The following is a 19,252-nucleotide window of genomic DNA, read 5'->3' on the forward strand; positions in this document are numbered from 1 at the left end:
GCAGCATGCCCTGGTCCCTCTTTGCTCATTGAGCTGTAGCCCAAGTTGTAACACTGCCTTTCTGTCTTGGGGGTAATAGGATTGAGGACCCCCTAGCAGGCCCAATGGATTAGAGGGTCTCTCTGGGGTACAGCATGAGAATCAGGTATTAGAGGGGCTATGGGGCAGCTCTTCTGGCAAAGATTTAGGGCGGACTTGGGCAGAAGAGAGAAAACCACCAGCAAAGGGCTCTGCTCGTGGGCTTGTTAGGCTCCATGCTGGTTCTGGTATTTTATTTGATAAAGTTACATCATCCATTAGTGTATTAAAAAAAATAATCTTCCTTGTAAAGCCCTAATCTCTCCCTCTAGCCCCTTTGCCTGCTCTGCCTCATTCCCAGGCAGGAGCCCGCCCTTTCACCTGGGGCTCTAGCTCCTTTACCTTGGCTGTGGCATGGCGTCTGTGGACCCTGCCTGAATAGAACATAGCAAGGCTGTGAGGCAGTGGTGAGAAACAGGGAAACTCTCTCACCCTTGTTTGAGGCATGGTGTGTAGCCCTATGCTGTCTCTGGCAGGGAGGGGGTGAATGCTCTGTCAACGGTGATTGGACTGGACCAGCCAGGAGATTACCTAGATCCATGGTTAAATTTCCTATTCCCTCTGCTGTGTTTTAGGGATCAGGACAGGTGTGCTTCCTACTGAAAGGTGCACTAATGGCTGCTAAGCAGGTAGGGCTACCTTTCTGTTCCCCAGGGCGATCCAAAACTTTAATCTGCCCCTGAATCCCCTAGAGAGAGCGCCTTGCCCTCACTTTGTATTGAAAGGTGCTACAATAGCTGGTTGTAGCTTACTCCCAGCTCTGTGCCTGGGGGAGGTAGTCAGGAACTGGGACCTGGACTACTACTGAACCAACCAGAACTCACTTCCAGCCTCCTCCATATTCAATTCCACCAGCAGGGGCATGTGGTAGGGACCAGCCCAGTCCTCCACAACACTGGAGGGGAGATGGCTTTGTTATTTTAAACACATCTGCTCTCCCCCTCAGCGAGCAGGGAAGCAGAAGCATGTGTTGGGGTGGGGAAGGAGCTTTGTGCATTACCAGTAGAAGACACACAAACCAGCTCAAATGGTTTGGTAAAGGGGGAAAAGAGATGGATCATCAGCAGCAAGGTATAAAACATTCTCACAAGAAGGGACATGATATCAGGGCAAGATGGGCTCTCAAGCCACCTCTGGAGTCTCTCCCAACCAGCTCACAGCACCTCAAGGCTATGGAGGGAGCCTGTTTGCTCACTCCTTTGGACTGTACAATTGGAACAGAAACTATGGCCACCAGAAAGAGCTGGGAACCCCACAGCACTACAGAAGGGCAGACAGAGCACAACAGCTTCAGAAGTCCTAGCCCCATTGTGAACAGTAGGCCAAAGATGGTAATTCCTAGTGCTACCACTAGTGCCAAGCATCCAGGGGCCTGGCAGAGTTTGAGTTTCTCAGAGGATCATGCCCCTCTTCTGCTCTGCCATGATCAATCTCATTTCTAGCGTGGTTTAGTATAAGATGGTACCAATGTCTGCTGATGCTAGCTGACAAAGTCAGGGTGCTGCCATTTCCAGTAGCGGGCTGTTCGGACCCAGCCCTTGCTTTGGACTCCTAGGTGCGCCTGGTTGATGGAGATGGATTAGATCCAGGGCAGACTGGTCACACCCTGTTGGAGAGTTCTGTTTTCAAATACGAATTCGCTGCCCTGTGGAAACCCCCTCCCCACTGAATCACAGACCAGGTTGCACCAAAGACCTTTAGTACTTTGGAGATACCCAACCAGAATGACTCCCAGGGCATAGTTTGAAGGGTTCATGGCATGACTGCCTGGCAGGGCCCCACTCTGAGAGTGCCAGAGTCGTCACAGCTCTGTTGTCTTCCTGGGTTCTACCATGACTGTATTTAACATGCCCACTTGACATTCTTGTATCTGGAGCTTCCTTGCAGCCTGTGAGGGGCTTTGGCACCAATTTGACCTCTGATGCCCTCTCTGCCGGTTCCGCAGCATTAACAGTATGGTCACCAGGACCAGCACAGCTGTGAGTATCCCAAACACCAGCACGGTCACCAGCTGAGACTTACTCAACCCTGCGTCCCGCTGGGTTACCACCTCTTTCACAGAAATTTTCAACAGCCCTCCCCCACTGACTTTCTCGCTGTGGTTGGCAACCCGCCTCCCAGTAACCACAGTCCTGACTGGCTCGGGCTGCGTAACCCAGAGATGCTTGCTGGTTGTGCTTTTCACAGCACCGTTGTTCTCCCTGTTAGCAGGCAGGTAGAAGGTGACCCAGGTCGGTTCCGGAGTGGAGACCTCACAAGTTTTGCCAGTAAAACCGTCAGGACACAAGCAGTCAAAATCATTGATGCGATCATAACACTTTGCCCCATTTTGCAGGGGTGGCTGGCACAGTCATCAATGTTGATGGTGCAGAAACGGCCTTTGAAGCCCACCTGGCACTGGCAGGAAAAAGCGGTTCATACCATCATGGCAGGTGGAACCGTTGGCACAGGGACGCATCCAGGCAGTCATCTACATCATCTCACAGAGGGCACCGATAAAGCCAGCCAGGCACTTGCAGGTGAAGTTTCTAGCAAAGCCGTTCTCGTCCTGGCACTGGCCACCATTCTTGCATGGAAACCTGCAGGCAAGAGAGCAGGAACAGATCACAGGCCTGGATAGGACATAGCTCTGGCCCCAGATAGACTTGCATTTTCAGGGTGAAATGCACTCGTGGGCTTAAGTGGTGCCTAGGCCTTGTGCTTGCTCTCTGCACAAGGGGGAATTCCACCCTCAAGCGGGGGAGAGAAAAGGGCAGGTGTTTGGGTCCCTGTGCACAGAGGGGAGAAAGGCCACTAAAGATGTCTCTATGGACAGGCACAGACACACCTGGAGCCCAGTTACCTCCCACCCTTCTAGAGAGTGTGGCCAAGTAACTGGCAAATCCAACATAAGGAAAAGCATAAAGCCAAACCTTACAAAGGAGAAGGCTGACTCCCAGTAAATTTCCCTGAGTGCAAAGCAGAGGCAGGGTCACCACGTTAACAGTGAGTGACTGGAATCTCCTCTGATCACAGCTCAGACTCCATCCACTGTGGGAGCTGCCATTACAGTTAGCTAAACTAAAGCTCCCCTAAAGACTAGGAAGGTTTTGGCTTAGTGCCATAAACATGGAAATCCACAGCTAATGATCCAAGCTGGGCTATTGATTGGTAGAGTAGGAGCTGGAGCTAATGCCTTATGTAATCTCCGCTTGCCCTGCCGCTCTCTCTCACCCTGCCTTCTCACATGCCCTGTCTTCCGCTCACAGTCCTTCCCATGGAAGCCCTCAGGACACAGGCAGGAATACTCCCCGTCCCCGTCGTAGACGCACTCGGCCCCGTTCTGGCAGGGGGCTCATGTTCACAGATGTGTATGTCTGAGGAAAGAGAAAGGGGAGGCATTTGGTGAGCTTAAGCTGGTGCCAACAAGAACTGTCAACCCCACCCCAAAGGGAAAAGATGATCATGAGCTGCAGCTTCCCTCAGTTCCGAGCAGCATGGCTTTTACACAGAACTCACTGGGGTGTAAAACTCAGTTTCCTGTCATTGCCTCAGGCACTGGAGCACCTCAGTCCCTCCTGTTCTCTGCCTGTGCCACACAGTAGTTTAGCCTTCTGAGGGCTGTAAAACTTTGGTCTAATTCTGGTGATTGGGCTTGGAGTGGGGGTGGCTGAGTAGGGTTTAATGGCCTGTGGTATAGAGGGGTCAGAGTTTAGATAAGCTGGTGGGTCCCATCCTGCCTTAAACTCTTCAGTACAGCTCTCAACGCACTTTTACATCATTCTATATGGCAGGGAAAGCAAGAGGCAGAGAAGGGAAGGCCCTTAGCTGCCCTGCGGCTCTGAGCACCGTAGAATAACTGTGTACTGCATTCTGAACACCCTCCAGCCTGAAAAGCAGAACCCATGAGACCCCTAGCTGGAGGGCAGATTAGCTATGCCACGAAGCTGCTTCATCACTCACTTCCATTTGAAGTGGACAGAGTGAGTGGATCCCACCCAACTGGCTGCCAAAGGCAGAAAGTGCGGATGGAAATAGAAAGCAACTATCAGCAATCCAACAGTGAGGGAAAGCCAGTGAATACCATTAATGCCACTGCCTCAGGCCCATCGATGTCACAGCATCATGGGCCCTGCAAACTGCGAATCAGAGCCCAGCAGCCTGACCACCTTCTGTAGAAAGGAAAAGGGATAGGCCAAATCTCTGATAGAAAGATAAGCCCCCAGCCCCCAATGCAAGCATCACAATGAGAAAAAGCTGGTCACCTAAACAGCTACATCAACCTTTCATTTAGGGAATGTGTGCTGGGCTCTTGCCCTAATCGTGAAAAAGAGTAAAAAATAGAATCTCATGGAGATTCGCTCAGGCAGTTGGATTGACACCTGATGCCTCTAATCCCTGTGCCCTCCACATTCCCCTCCCTCGTTTTGCAGGGCAATTGGACCCTCCCCCCCCCACATTTTCCCCACCTGGAGATCTTTATTGTAAACAAGTTACCAGTCACTGAACCCTTTGCTGAAGCAAGCTGATTCCTGTCCAGCTGGTGGGACCTACCTTTGTCACAGAACTTCCCCAGCCCAGCTATTGTGACAGATGCATTCGCCAAGGCTGATGGCATGTACCATAGAGACAGCCCGGCATCCGCACGCACTGCTCACAGTACTCTCCTTCCCAGCCTGGATCGCACCTGCAAGAGGATACAGGAAGGTTCAGTCCAAGCACAGCAGCCTCCCCAATATCAGCACAGTATAGACAAGAAGTGGATTATGTAAATGGCTTACATAAGCCTATCTTCACATACCATCCTGCGCTTGCTGTAAGTGTGTGTGGTGCTTGGAAAGTCTTCTCTCAAAGTGCCCAGGAGGCAGAAAATTGCTTTCTTCTGGGGAGCCCATCAAGGCCAAGGGAGGAGGCAAAGATGACAGGGACCCTGTACATGTCTGCACTCTAATCATGAGGTGTAATGCAGCTGACGTACATGTACCCAAGTAAGCTTTATTGTAGTCAGCTTGGGTCCCAGAAGCAGTGAAGGCTGGGGCAGTGCAGGCAGTATAAGTATTCCTGGAACCGTGGGTAATTCCTCTGCGCTAGCCCATCATGCCGCAGAACATGCTCCAAGACTCAAGCTAGCTAACTTAAAGCTAGCTCTGGTATGTCTGCTGAGCTGCAATCACACCCGTGACTGCAGCGTAAACATACGCTGGTCTGGTAACGTGGCTGTGGTAACATTTTGTGTGTACATGTCAAACGCTTCTACTGCATTTTATTTCTCCCATAAAAGCTGGAGTAGCAGCACTCAGCACGTGCTTTCACATTCTCAGCGTCAAAGCCCTTCCCAACATTTAAGGCCTTATTCTCCCAAGGGATGGAGGTAATTATTATCTGCATTTTACAGATGTGGGAATTGAGGCAGAGAAGAAAAGGGATTTACCCAACAAGGCTACATAGGGTGGCAGAGGCAGAGCCAGTAACAGAACCCCAGACATTTGGCTAACAGCCTTGATTTTAATTGCTAGTCCACATTGTCCTCCTCCCAGTAATCTGCTCTGTATCCAAGTATCAAATTAGACAGAAAGAAAATGCCTGTAACTTTCCAGACAAGCTAAAGGGCAGGTGGCAGGCACCATCAGGGATGCAGAATTCCCGCCAGGGTCCCATAGCTTTGTACATTGTTGCTTTTTTTTTTTCCCCCCACTACTATCATTTGTCCATTTCCTTCCTGCAACAAAGCTACCAGCTCAACACACCCCCTCCTCTCTGGCTCTGCAGCAACTTTTGCCTCAGTTTTCCCTTACTGTCCATTGGCCTACTCCAGCTTTAAGATTGGTCTCACCAGAGGGCGAGAACAATTTGAAAATTCCTGCCCTTCCAAGGCCATAGAGTCCTTTACCAAGAACAAAGAATATCAACAAAACCAAATATCAGCCCTCAGCTGGCTGCCTCTTCCTCACAAGTATGTCTCATCTCCTACAGATTGTCCCCATATCTTGTCAGGCTCCTGTGCTTGAACACCCCCTGTCCAGGGAGCAGCACATTCCTTCCTCCCCCCTCCCCACCGGTTTCTGGCAGGCTATAATGCCTCAGAGTCCCTGTCTCCAGTCAGGCTTCCAGCTCACTCCTGCCGTAGCCAAACCAGCCTGCCCTGCTTCTCAGCCTCCTATCAGGGTGCTTCCTAGAGCAGAAACTTTCTACCTCCTCTCCTCCCTAGCTGGGCTCACCCAGCTCTTTATAGAAACAAGCCCTACTCTTCCCCCAGCTGGGCTTTATCTCTAATTAGGCCTGGCCTACCCTCCAGGTATGTGCAAGCAGGTTAATTGGTCTCTCAGGTCCATACTTAACCCTTGCCCAGCAATGTGGGATGAACACCCCATCACACTTCCTGAATTGTGGGACTCAAGGCACTGCACAAACTCCAGAGTGTGACGCCATATACAGTACTCCGAGTGGATCCATGTATAGTATTACCTTATTCTACAAGCTCACCCTAAGAGTGTGATGGAGAAACCAGTCCCCTGCAGTACACAGCAGCATTCTGGATCTAACAGGACAAGGGCATTGATTGTAAGTGTTCCCTGACTGGACAGTGCCTGACTTCCCAGTGGGTAAAGAAGAGATTATGTGTCTGAGAAAGAGAGCACCCGGATGAAAGTAGACTGAGCTGAGGTGACAGAGCAGGGAAGGTATAAGAATCGGACTCAAACGTATCACAGAATTAAACCTCACAAAACTCAATGCAGCGCCTACAATCCCAATGGACTCCAGCAAGATGGCAGAAGCTCTGAGCTCTCCACATCGTGGGCAATGAAAGTCCGGACGGAGCTAGCCAGGTTAGCCAGAGAGTTTCTCTGAGAACCAGATAAGGGGAGAAGAGGCTGCCAATCTGTAGGAGGGTTCAGAAACAAGTGGTGACCTGAAAAGGGAGGCAGCAGCTAACACCTCTGTAACCCACCTCAATAACAGGCAGCAAGACCATCATCCTGACTAGCACAGCATCACTTGACTTTGCCCTTGCCACCTCTTGTGCCCCAAACCAGCCAGGGGCAGCGATTTACATGAGTCTGTGGTGGCCCGGGCTCCAGGAATATTCAAGCCGGGGGCCCCAGCTCCCCTCCCCCGGCATCCACTGGGAGGCCCACCCAGAGTGGGTTTCCAGCCGGGATACCTCTGGACCCTCATTCACCTGAGCAGCTGCTGGGCTTCCTGAGTGTCTGACTCTGTGATCCTGCCCTGCAGGCAAGGGGCAAGCCCTCCCGCATGAGACTATTGTGTGGGGCAGGAGGTTGCAGCCGGGGAGGAAGCCACATGTGATGGCAGCTCCCTCCCCCTCCAGCAACCACTACCACAGGGAGGACAGGGGAGCTTCCTGGACCTGAGCAGCTGGGGCTTGGTGAGTGTTGTTACACCCTGCACCCCCTGCCCCGCCCACAGGTCACTGCTCCTGCCCATGCTGGGCAAGGGGCAGCCCCATCCCCCACCCTCAGTGAGGCTACAGTGAGGGGCGAGTACCAGTGGAGGAGAGGGTTGGGGGAAGTCCTCCCTGGCCCTAGCCCCGGGGCAGCCTGTCTGCACCCCAAGCTCCTCATCCCAGCCCTGCCTATCCCAGAGCCCTCACCATCCTGCACCCCAAACCCTCAGTCCAAGCCCTGAGCCCCCTCCTGCACGCACCCATCCCCGCGCACCCAAACTCCCTCTCGGAGCCCATCCCCTGCACCCACTCCTCCTGCCCCAGCCTGTCCCCTGCACCCCCAACTCCCTCCCAGAGCCTGTCCCCCTGCACCCCAACTGCTGCCCCAACCCAGACCCCACACCCCAGCTCCCCTCCCAGAGGCCCACCCTTCTGCCCCAGCCTCGAGCCCGCAACCAAATGCCCTCCCAGAGCCCGACCATCTCCCGCTTCCGCACCCAAACGTCCCTCCCGACCCTTAGGGAGGAAGGGGTGGTGTGACTGGACCTGTTCTGGGCACCACCAAAAATTATACAAGCTGGCCACCCTGAAAACCATCCAACATCACTGTCTTAGAGGCCATCACTACAGAACTGAGCCATAGTGGGTTCCCCCATTCCCACCTGCAACAAGTAGCACAGAGAGAGTACGGCTCAGTGACACTGTTATAACTGAACCCTATGCCCAGGATTCTAGCTAATGCTGCTCTTTCTGTTGTGGGTGTCAACGCTACTGTGGCCTTCTGTTATCATGTATGTTATGTATTCTGCAAGTACCCACATTGCACACCCACAGGAAGACCAGTCCCTGCCCCAAAGAGCTCAGAGTCTAAAGCAGCTTACAGTACTACCTTTTCCTGCTGTCTGGGTGGCTATCATTCTCTGTCTAGGATATCCATCACCGTAATATGTAAGCCCTGAGGATCCCTAGTAGTCTCACACATTGCTGTGCTGCCTATCAGGACTGCTGTTGAGATTATAGGGGCACATTGCCTCTGCAGAACTGCAAGTTTGTTGCTTCAGGTGGGATCTAAAGGCATTGAAGCTAAAGCCCACAACTCTTTCCCACCAGGAGGGTGGTCCATCCAATTGGCTGGAGTATGTGACTCTTGGAGCCTGGGGACTGAAATTTGGATGAGTGAGTAGGATGAGTCCCTTTGCATTCCTTGACCTAGGAAAGGGTTTGGATGTCCCAGGGAACAGTGCATGGATCAGCTGTCCCTGGAATCAGAGATCAGCTGTCCCACGAATAGTTAAAGTTTGCAATGCACCCACACCCGGAATTCCAGACACCATACCTGCACTTGCCGCCTGGTCACAGCAGCCGTGGGCCAAGTTACAGCGCTCACTGCAGTCATCACCTGCAGACAGGGCAGAGAGTGGGGAGTTAGTGCACAAGAGTCAGAAAGCAAGCACTGCTAACATAAACCAGTGCATGCACTCCCCAGGGGTCCGAACCTGCTCATGCCAAGGGCCCCATTAGGTCAGATCTATCCACACTGAGGGCCCCTGGGGCGATAGACCCCTTTTATCTTGCACGTGCTCACTTCCCCCTCCTTCATTTATCTCTGACTGCCCCTCATTATGTCCACTACCCCACCGGGTATGAGGGCTTTAAAGAGACCATCTGCATAGGGAAGGATCAGACAGTGAGGAGCAGTGTCACAGAAACAGTTAGTACTTGTATGACACAGCATTTTGGGACCCCAATCAAGAATTAGGGGCACGGGGGTACTAGGTGCTGTATAAACAAGACAATCCCTGCTCCAGAGAGCTCACAGTCTAGGGCTGTGACAAGACACAGCAGGTAGGTGGCTCTGACTTGATGAAATGAACACTGTCTTTGTTCAGAAAACTAACAATGTGCTTGAAAATTATGTATTGGGATCATGTCCTTCCACCCCGTCTGTGGCACTTTCCTAAGTCTGTGGCTGTTCTGGGAGGGAATGTGTATTACTTGTGGGTTTACAGCACCCAGCCCAATAGGGACTCATCCTATAGGGGCCTCCAGGTGCTACTATAATAAATAATAATGATAGTAAAGTCTAGGACTAGCTTCCGAGCAGAAGTCTGAGGAACTTAAGGGCCTTGAGAAAGGATTTCTATTCTAAAGATTCTAAAACATTTGTGTCTTTTGGGAAAAGCCACGTTTCCCCAAGATATGAGGTGAGTGAGGCTGGACTGGCACTGTCTATCCCTAGGGCTGCAGATGCTTTCAGAGTGCTATGCTGCGAGGCTCTGCCAAGGCCAGGCTGTGAGTAACAATCCCTCACTCTGTTGCAGAGAGGAAGGCAGGAGTGGGGCATTATTACCTGACAGGTGTCAAGTTCTGTTTATTTATTTAAAGGCCCCAAAGGCTGTAACTGAACCATGGTCTGGCCCCGCTGCTCCTCCTCCCCACCACTGGCCTCCTTTCTTCAGTCAGGTGTCTCCTTTCATCTCCAGCCCTCTTCCCTCCTGTTCATTGCTCTCTGCCTCTCCCTCTCGGGTCACCTGCTCTCTTCTTCCTATTCACTGATTATCACTGAGACATGGTGGCTTTCCAGGGCTCAGAAGTAGCCATTAGACTGAATCCAGAGCGCTCAGTCCCACATCATCTTGGGGCTGGGACAAGCTGCAGGAGCTCCACTCCCCATCATTGTTACTCTTAGGCTTTGAGAGCCGGGGCACAAACAAAGCAAACAGCTTCTCATCCTGCCCCCTTTCCAGCAGGTGTCACTGCACACCTGAAACATGGGCTGGAGTAAGACAAAAAGAGCAGGAAGAGAGACCCGCATGGGGTAGGAATGGGAGAGCAGAAGCAAATGTCAGGAAATTGGACCTCTTATCTCGGGGACTGAGCCTCCTTCAGCCCCCGTCTTGGAGACGGAGGACTGGTAGCTGATTGAGTCCATCTCCCCTTGGCCTGTGCTGGATCCCATCAACAGAGCTTATATCAGGCTGCCAGCAAAAGACTTTTGGAACATGAGAAGTCAGAAGGGATGGCGTGTTCTCCTCACTGTATCCTAACGGCCTTCACTGCAAGCCGGAGGCAGACTCCCTCTGGCCCAGACCAAGACTAGAAACTCCCATAACGTGCCAGGGCTAATCTGGAGCAGCATGTGGGGCCAGTTCAGCCTGTGGCTGAGTACTATCTTGTTTCATGTCTATAAGCACTCTGCAATGATGGGTGCTTTGTGGCTTCACCACTTAACTGGGGCAAATTCAGGATCCAAGCTGGCGTTTTGCACTCCTCCTGCCTTTCCCTGCCTCTTGGAACTTTTGTGTCCATTACCATAATCCAGCCATTTTTACAGAAAGTGAGTGAGCTCCCTATGCAGCCCAAGGGAGTCCTACCCTCTGTCCCTTTGGGCATTGCCTAGCACTGCACTGATATGACACTCCTGGAAAGCAGAGCAACGAGCCTTTCTGACAGCAGCCACTCATGTACAGTATGCCTACTGGCTAAGCAGAGCCTCTGCTCTCATCTGTCGGATCAGCTTCCTTTTGCTGGACAACAGTGATGTGAGGAGACTTCAGCGGCACCAAGGTGGGTTTGGAAGGATGGACACAGGAGAAAGACACATGTCTACTGAGTCTCACCTTGGGCAAGATGGTGATGGGCCAAGAGGATCCAAACCAAGGACATAAGCTGAAGACAGAAACTTCTAAGCATGGTCAATGTGGCCCCACCGAGATGAACACCTACAGGGACATAAAGAAAACAGTCAGAAAAACCCTACACACACCCACCATGCAGCCTTGTTGGGTTTGCTTCACACATCCCTTTCTCCCCATCATCCTATTTCTCTAAGTTCACACGCATTTTTACAAGGATTGTCCACTTGTCACATTCTCACTACATCTCTCCACCAGGTCTTTCTGGGCTACCTCCTCTCATGGGGACAACCAGAGCTCTAGGTTCCAAACAGCCTCCTTTAAATGTATAAAGCAGAATTATATATATGTATAATGTATATAATGACTAAAGATATTAAACTGGAGCCCATCCATGTATCTCAGCCTTCCCCTCCAGCAACCCCACTTCCTCAGCATAGATGAACCATGCCCATTTTTATTCAATACTGAGATCACCCACATGACTCTACCAATGCATCTTAACTGCAGTCTGAATGGACGGGTGACACTCTCTGAGGTGCAGCTCAGGCTGTACTGAGGAGATTGCTTCTCAGTCCTCACTGCCTCTGCAATCAGTGCAGCCAACTGCACTCAGATAAAGAGCTGGTGACTTTATGTCCTCTCACTAGACTCTGAGCTGCAGCTAGCAAACCTAATAAAGCTGATGATGGCTAAGAAGGGAAATTGCTTCTGTCTCTGCCAGACTCAAAAGGTGGAGGGAGGAAAATAAATCCCTCCAATTCTGGCAGTGGTCAGTACTGCCAGGAGCAACATTTGCAGGACATGGGAGTGGGGTAAAGGCCCTTAGATTTGGGGTTAAAGCTTAAAGAAGCAAAAGCAAAGATTCCCTTTCTAATTAACTGTAGTTCATTCTTTCCTGTTTCTCCTGCCTTCCTGCAGAGCCACTGGTAGCTCCAATGTTTCTGAGTCCATTTATTTTCCATCCACTGCTTGCCCTCCTGGAGCAGCACTACTACTTCCCAAAAAGGCCGTGTTCCTTCATAGCTTTCTGGGGCACATTGGGACTGTTATGGGCAGGCAATTGACACAATAGGGAAAGAAATATAACCAGATCAGAAGGGTCAGGCAATTTTCCTTGCAGAATGATGAGCATATGGAGGGACTCTACCCAAACATGTGGATGGGAAGGACAGGGGCTGTTCTACTTTAAGGATGGCTTGCAAGCAATGTAGTGCTGGGCTGAGCTAATACTTGGATGGAGACTTCCTAGGATTCAGGCAGCAGACAGACTCTTCAGGAAGTGACGCTGGTACCTCAGCAGGGGGCTGGTCTGAGTCTGGACTGTCCTGTTGTCTTAGAGGTACGGTGCTGCTAGAAGCATCATTCAAATGAGTTGCAGAACAAAGATTCTAACCACCTGTGGTCATTACAAGTCCCATGGCACTTCTGATTAGCCTGACCAAATCCCACCACAGATAATTACATTCTACCTCCCTGAATTCCCCCTGCAGTTACATTTGGGCACAGGATTCTCCTTCACTTCCTGTCCTAAAGTGCTATGTAGTGTCGGTGTGAGCTGTTGAACAGCTGCTGCATTTCAGGCGAGGGTGAAGTGATTCCTGTGAATCTTATACAATAATTTAGGGATTATGATTGAACAGTTGGCAGTCTGCTCCTCTGAGCCCTTAGGAGCTGAGCCTCATACCACATGTCATTGAAAAGGTCATTTTCCCTTAGATTTCTCATGAAGTCTCCCAGTTTGAGCCATGACCATCAAAATGTGGACATTATTCCCAACACTGTACCTGCAGCTCAGGCAGCACCTTCCAGCACTAGTGGGGAGGCAGCATGCAAAGACTGTGGGATCCTTTGGGATTAAAGGCTCTAAATAAACATAAGGTGTTCTGACAATACAAAGGCAGTATGAGCAGTATTTGGACTGGGGCTAGGTCTTTATTCCAAGCCCTGGGTCACTCTCATGAACTGAGGGAACTTTCTCCTTTCAATACTGTACTCGTGTATTTATTAGGCTTGCTGAGTAGGGATTCTGCGGGCTACCAGATCAGCGGGTTCTGCGTGAATTGGTGGCTGGGGGAGCGTTGGTGGCTGGGGTTTTCAGGGGCTATGGCTCATACCTCTAAGCTCTACTCCTCACCTAGAGCTGCCATCCTGACCTCTCTGCTTCCTTAGCATTGACCTCACAGACACATGAGTTTGCTTGCTAAGCGAGTGTCACACTTTGGAGGTGGGGGCGCAGGGGCTCCCTACATCTCTCTCTTTTTTGGGCGAGGGAGTTAAACTAACCTAGCTGTAATGAAGACACACAAGTGGATCCGCTGAAAAAAGCAACCACCTCAGAGCAAAGTGGCAGGATTGTCCCCTGCCCCCAGATGCTGTTGGAGGGGATGGCCCTGAATCTCTCTCTAGCACACCCTGATATTGCTCTAGCTCCAGGTTGTGGCTCCTTGAGGCCAGGGCCCGATCTCCCCCTGGCAGCATGGAGTGTGCAGGGGGTTGCTGCCCCTTGGGTGCACCCCTCGAGGTTCAGTGCTTTGGGGCGGGGGAGCACCGTCAGCCCTGCCTAGCGCCCTGACTCCTGTGCGCTCAGGCGGGGCCTCTGCATCCAGCCTGACCCCCAGCCCAGAGCGGCCCTGCCCCGCGGGATGGAGCGAGAAGAGCGGGACCCGGGATGCCAGATCTCCCGGCCCCGCCGCAGACGCCTCCAGTCCTGCCCCCGAGCCAGCTGCAAGGCGCTCGCTTAGTGCAGACACGTGCCGCCCCCGCCTCACCTCGGCCACATCCCCCTCCCCAGGCGCCCCGGCCCTGCAGGGGCGCCTCCCCTCCGCCCGCCGGCAAAGGGCCGCTGGGCACCGAGAGCCTGGACTCCCGGCTGGGCGTGGGGCAGCACCTCTGCCGGCTCCTGCGTGCCCCCCCCCCCGCGCCGCTGCCGGCTCGCCTCCTCCGTAGGCAGCCGATCCTCCCTCTCCCCTCGCGGCCCCCCCCAGCCCACCGCCCCTACTCCTTCCCCAGCCCGCAGCCCCCCCCCCCCGTCTCCCCCGCCGGTCCTGCCCGCCTCCGCCTCCTCACCTCGGCGATCGCAGCGGCTCCTTGGGCTCCCGGGGTCCTAACCGGGCAGCGCGGAGGGGGGCTGCCATGCCCGGCCCGGCCCGGCGGCGGCGGGGGGTTCGTGAGGCGCATGGCTGCGGATCTGCTGCGAGGCTCCCCGCTCCGGCGGCGCCTCCCGCCGCTGCCGTGCGCTCAGGCCGGCTGCAGGGGCTGCGTGTGCTGCACATCCCTGCGCCCTCCCCGGGACAGGCCGCCTCCCGCAGCCCGGCGGCGAGCGGGAGCCGGGAACCCCAGAGCCCCCCCCCCCCCCGCCCCCCGCCGCAGGCAGCCCCCGGCCCTGCCCCACTCACCTCTCACCTGCTCCGGCCCGATTGGCAGCGGGGAAGCCGCCTCTGCCTGAGCTGACGCCTCCCTGCCCCCTCTCAGGAGATCTTCCTCCTCCGCCTCCCCGCCGAAGCTGCCCCAAGGTTTTTGTCCCTGTGCTTGCTCCCCTAGGGGGTGGGGGGCAGGTACACGCCACTGGCCAAAGCAGAGCAGGGGAGAGGAGAGGGAGGAGAGGGCCCTGTTCCCCCTGGCTCTGTCCAGTCCTGGGATCTGGAATGGCACTAGAGCCCTCTAGGGTCTGTCCAGGAAAACACGGAAAGGGAGTGTGGCGCTGAATAGACAACCCCTTCCCACTGATGGGGTGCTACAGTCCCATATGAGTGAGGAGAGGAAGTGGGGAATGACATCCCGTGGGGAAGGATACAAGGGAATGAAAGGCCAGGAAGGAGAACCACTGGGTGCCAGGAACCAGCCCCAAGGGCTGGGAAACAGATGTGAACAAGGAGAAACCCCCAGGCCAACTCTTGGGTTACCCCCATGTCACAGTGGTCATGGAGATTTAACTACCCACATATTGCTTGGCAGCCAGCCGAAATCTGCTTCATGGAGACCTCTGACCAGCAGAGACACCCAACCCAGGCTTCCTGCTGAGAACAGAGGATGAGAACCAAGGACTGCAAGCAGCTTCAGATCCACATGGAGAATGGGGCAAGAGATTCCCATAACACAGCAGGGTCTTGGCTTCTCTGGCATTTCTCTCCTTCTCCCAGTGGCACTAGCACCAGTATGGCTCCAGCAACAGGAGCAACATTGGGAGTCCTTGTGTGAATCAACCACACAAAGATGTCACATTTTAATCACTGCATTATCTAGGCCTGCCTTGATCGAGTCTTCCTGTTCACACTTGCTGCTTTTTTCTACATACATTTTCATACATCAGTGCTCATTCCCCCCATTATTAATCATCTCTTGAAAAATGTCTCCATCTTCTATTTTGATGTTTATATTGAAAGTACATGCTAAATTATCTGAATTAAGTGAAAGCTCCTCCTTCAGCCCCTTCCTGTCTAGTTAAAGACTGCCCTACAAGCTCTTCCAGTTTTCACCCCAAGGGATAGTCCATTGCTTAAAGCAGAGACAGAGTAATTCTGACAGTCACCTCCCATCAGAAAAGTAATCTGAATGATCTGTGAATTCCAGCCCTCCTCTTCATACCATCCACAAGCCATTAATTGATCTCCAGTAACCACCTTCTTCTTCTCCATCCACTCAAGATGGCAAGGATCTCCAGGAAGCTTACTGGTGTGTCAGCCCCATCTTCAGTCAGCTGATTGCTTGTGTCTGCATGTGCATGTATATCTCCCCACTGTATTTTCCACTGAATGCATCCGATGAAGTGAGCTGTAGCTCACGAAAGCTTATGCTCAAATAAATTTGTTAGTCTCTAAGGTGCCACAAGTACTCCTTTTCTTTTTGCAGATACAGACTAACACGGCTGCTAATCTGAAAAAAGGATCTTTATTGTGTGGTGACAAGGACCCCTGGGGAGCATCTGATTGTTCTGCCTGCATCTCCAAACCAACTTGCCTCTCTAAAACTCTACGTTTCCTTGCTCTCTCCAGAACCTTCCATTACATGGATACGCTCTAAGCCCTCAAGAGGTCACTTGGAGAGTACTGGTGCCCCCAAAGCTTTCTTCATCAGAGCTAGACAGAACAACTAGTCCTCTCTGCAAGGCCCCTCTCTACCCAGGAAGGCACCTTCCTGTCTATTGCTGCGTAACATCCAAAGGCCCTGCAAGTTTCACTCTTCAGCATTACCAATCTGCTCCACCACCTGCCCACTTTCTCCTCTCTCCCCTCACCTCTTGCCCAGAGTTGCCACTTCCTACCACTCCAGAACTGCATCAGTTAACAAGAGCATCACAGCCACTAATTCTGCGCTCCCTGTCTCCCAATCCTCCCAAATCACCATATCCATGCTCATCACATCTGACTACCTTCTCTCAGGCCCTGTTCTCTCCACTCTGACTCTCTCTGCCAGCACTGTGATCATCCATTCATTTCTTGGCAGCTCTATCCCTACCACACTCATAGCTGTAGTGCTCCTCAAGAAATCACTTTTGACCCCACTGCTGTCAAGTGTGGCCCCAGATCAAATGTACTCTTCAAAACAAAATACAGCTGAAAATCATCTCTGCAACACCCTCACTGCCCACAGCATCCTTGGTCCATTTCAATTTGAACTCCAGAGCACTGAAAGCACTCTCCTCAGGCACTCTCCTCCTCCCCTCTGTCATCTAGGGATCCCTCACCCTGACCTTAGTGTCGCGTTGACATGGGCTACACATCCCTCTTGGACTTCAGGCTGGTGTCTCTGCTCCCTCCCAACCTGGGATCTCACCTGTCTCTGTAACTGTGCCTCATATGTTTGTCATACAAGACACCATTCTCTTCTCTGTCCACCCCTTCCAACTTGGGGCACATCATTTCACTTACCTCACTATTGCTTTTATGCTAATCACCCTCACTCCCTCTCCTTGCACCTCCCTCCCCTTTTGTCACACACGATGACACCTGGCTCTTAACTCAAACATCAACAGACAGACACTTTTCCTCTTGGATGGAGAGGACGCTCAGCTGTAACCACAATTCAACCACCTCCCTTCTCACTGTCTCTTTTCTCCTCTTGGCCCTAAGTTCCCCTAGTCTCTGAGCAAACTGTTGCACCTCAATCTGTCTGTCTAGACCTTCTTTGCTGAATCGCTCCCTTCACAAGTCAGGGTGCATGAGTACCCATTTCCATGGTCTCCAGAGGCCCCTCAGATTCATACCTCAGTCTCTTCAAGATGCTTCAGCCATCTGCTCAGATGTGCATGAAACAGAACTGCTCCAGCTCTGTCCTGGGAGGCTCTATCCTGCTCCAGCTCTATCCTGGTTCTCCATCTTCTACAAAGTCACTTGCCTCATCTTTGTAGTAGTAGTTGTATTATCATAGCGCCTAGGAGACCAAGTCACTGGAAGGCACTGTTCTTCAAGGCCCTTGTGTCCAGACTCAGTCTACAACTATGACCCTACCTCTCTTGATACCAGGCATTACAGTAAAGGGGAGCAGTGAGGAGGAGAGTACATCTCCCCTTCCTCTACTAAAAGCAGAAGGAGAGGTTTCCCTCCCTGGCTGGCACTGCTAAAAGAACAGGAAGAACTCCCCTGCTGTTCAATCTTCTTTGACCATTGCCCAATATCCCCACTTGCTCCCTCTGCTCTGCCAAGCCCAGGCAGCAGCTGGCACTGTTAGCACCTTTGCTATGGGGCTTAGGCTGCTCACCTCCCTCCCTCCTCCTCCTTCAAATGGTACTGCCTGCACCAGCTTCCTCGGACACTACCCTGGTGTAGCAGGCACTTGCTATTACTCACTTTTCACATCTCTCCGTGTTTCCTGTCCTCACTTGCTCTCACATGCTCTTATTGTGATATTGCCCTTGGACTGACTGCTGGGCATTGCGAGGCCACTATGGGAACAGGGTCCCATACAATTAGATTATATTTTTCTTAATTTGAGTGATAAGGACCTCTGAGTGCCAGTGGTATTGTGTGTGCTGGTGGACTGAGTGTGTGTGTTATGTATTTGTGGTGGTGTCAGTGTGTATGTCTGCTCTGACAGAGTGAATGTGTGTGTACCTGTATAATGAGAAGCACTCCATGTTAAGATCAGTGTGTGCATGTACATACAACTCACCAGGATCTGTAAAAGGGGGAGATGGGCTTAGATTGCAGTAAGTAGTACAGGACCCAGGGTTTTCCATTCTGTTCCTCTCAAGGGTGAGAGCTGTGGCACTGAGTGAATGCCATCTGGGTACATGAGGTGACACTTGGTCACTGGAGATATAAACTTATAGGCAGTAGGGTAGGGAACAGAAATAATTTCAATAACTGAGAGAGGAAAAAATGGGTGAATTTAAACAAATGTGACTTTTCCTTTCACTTTTTAACCATGGTCCTTGTATGATTCTTACAGAGAGTAAGAGATGGGGAAAAGGGGGGTAAAGAAAGTGGGAGAAGGGGACAGAGGGGAAAAAGGAGTAGGAGAACACCTGCAGCTTCTTATCTAGCCCTAGGGGCTCAGAGTGAAACTTCCTCAGAATTGGAGGGCTCTCAACCTGCCGCTGCTGAATCCTTGGTCTAGGACTTGCTATAAGAATGTCCAATTCTTTGAGACCTAATCAGGAAAGACAACTCTTTCTGCAGCCCCTGAGATTGGAGATTGGAATTCCTGCCCCCTACCTCAGGCTTAGATCCTGCTCTGCTCGCCTCTGATCACTGCTACGCCATCCCCAGCGGCTTCTCACATTGAACAGCTGCTGTGTCAGAATTAGGAAGGATTTTTTTCTAGCCATAAGATCTGTCCAGAGATTTTCCCCTGTTCAAGGAAATCCCACAGAGTGGGAACCTGGGGTTGGAATGGGGTGACCTGTCACCCTGCTGCATTTGTGCTTCACTCCCTTGGCACGTGCCAGCTAAACAGCCCCTCCTAGGCCACTCTTCCAAAGTGCTGTCACCACTCACATACAGCCAGAAAAAGTACCTGTCAAAACCAGCTGGACCTGCTTCCCTTTCTTTTGCTGTCTGGAGCCTGTTCCTTGGAGGCAACTGGACATCGGGGCATGAGGCAGATGCTGGGCTGAGAGAACAGGTGATGCTGCGGCTTCCCCTCCACTGAGGAAACCTTCTCCGAAGCAAAGAGAGAAACACTTTTCTGTGCAGAAGCCCAGTGACACTCACTC

The 19,252-nt window shown here is 52.2% G+C and overlaps 1 protein-coding gene across 1 annotated transcript; it reads right to left on the reverse strand.

Annotated features, from left to right (window-relative positions):
* Positions 1–255: 255 nt before the first annotated feature.
* Positions 256–14,707, reverse strand: DLK2 (delta like non-canonical Notch ligand 2). The gene is given in 13 exon segments (XM_038395418.2): positions 256–2,409; positions 2,412–2,487; positions 2,489–2,657; positions 3,292–3,307; positions 3,310–3,411; positions 3,414–3,434; positions 4,612–4,621; positions 4,623–4,658; positions 4,660–4,744; positions 8,799–8,811; positions 8,814–8,861; positions 11,083–11,184; positions 14,496–14,707. Coding segments are annotated over 12 exon segments (1,179 nt in total). The 5' UTR covers positions 11,156–11,184; positions 14,496–14,707; the 3' UTR covers positions 256–1,879.
* Positions 14,708–19,252: the final 4,545 nt, after the last annotated feature.

The sequence above is a fragment of the Dermochelys coriacea genome, chromosome 3 (genome assembly GCF_009764565.3).
Source record: "Dermochelys coriacea isolate rDerCor1 chromosome 3, rDerCor1.pri.v4, whole genome shotgun sequence".
Classification (NCBI taxonomy): domain Eukaryota; kingdom Metazoa; phylum Chordata; order Testudines; family Dermochelyidae; genus Dermochelys; species Dermochelys coriacea.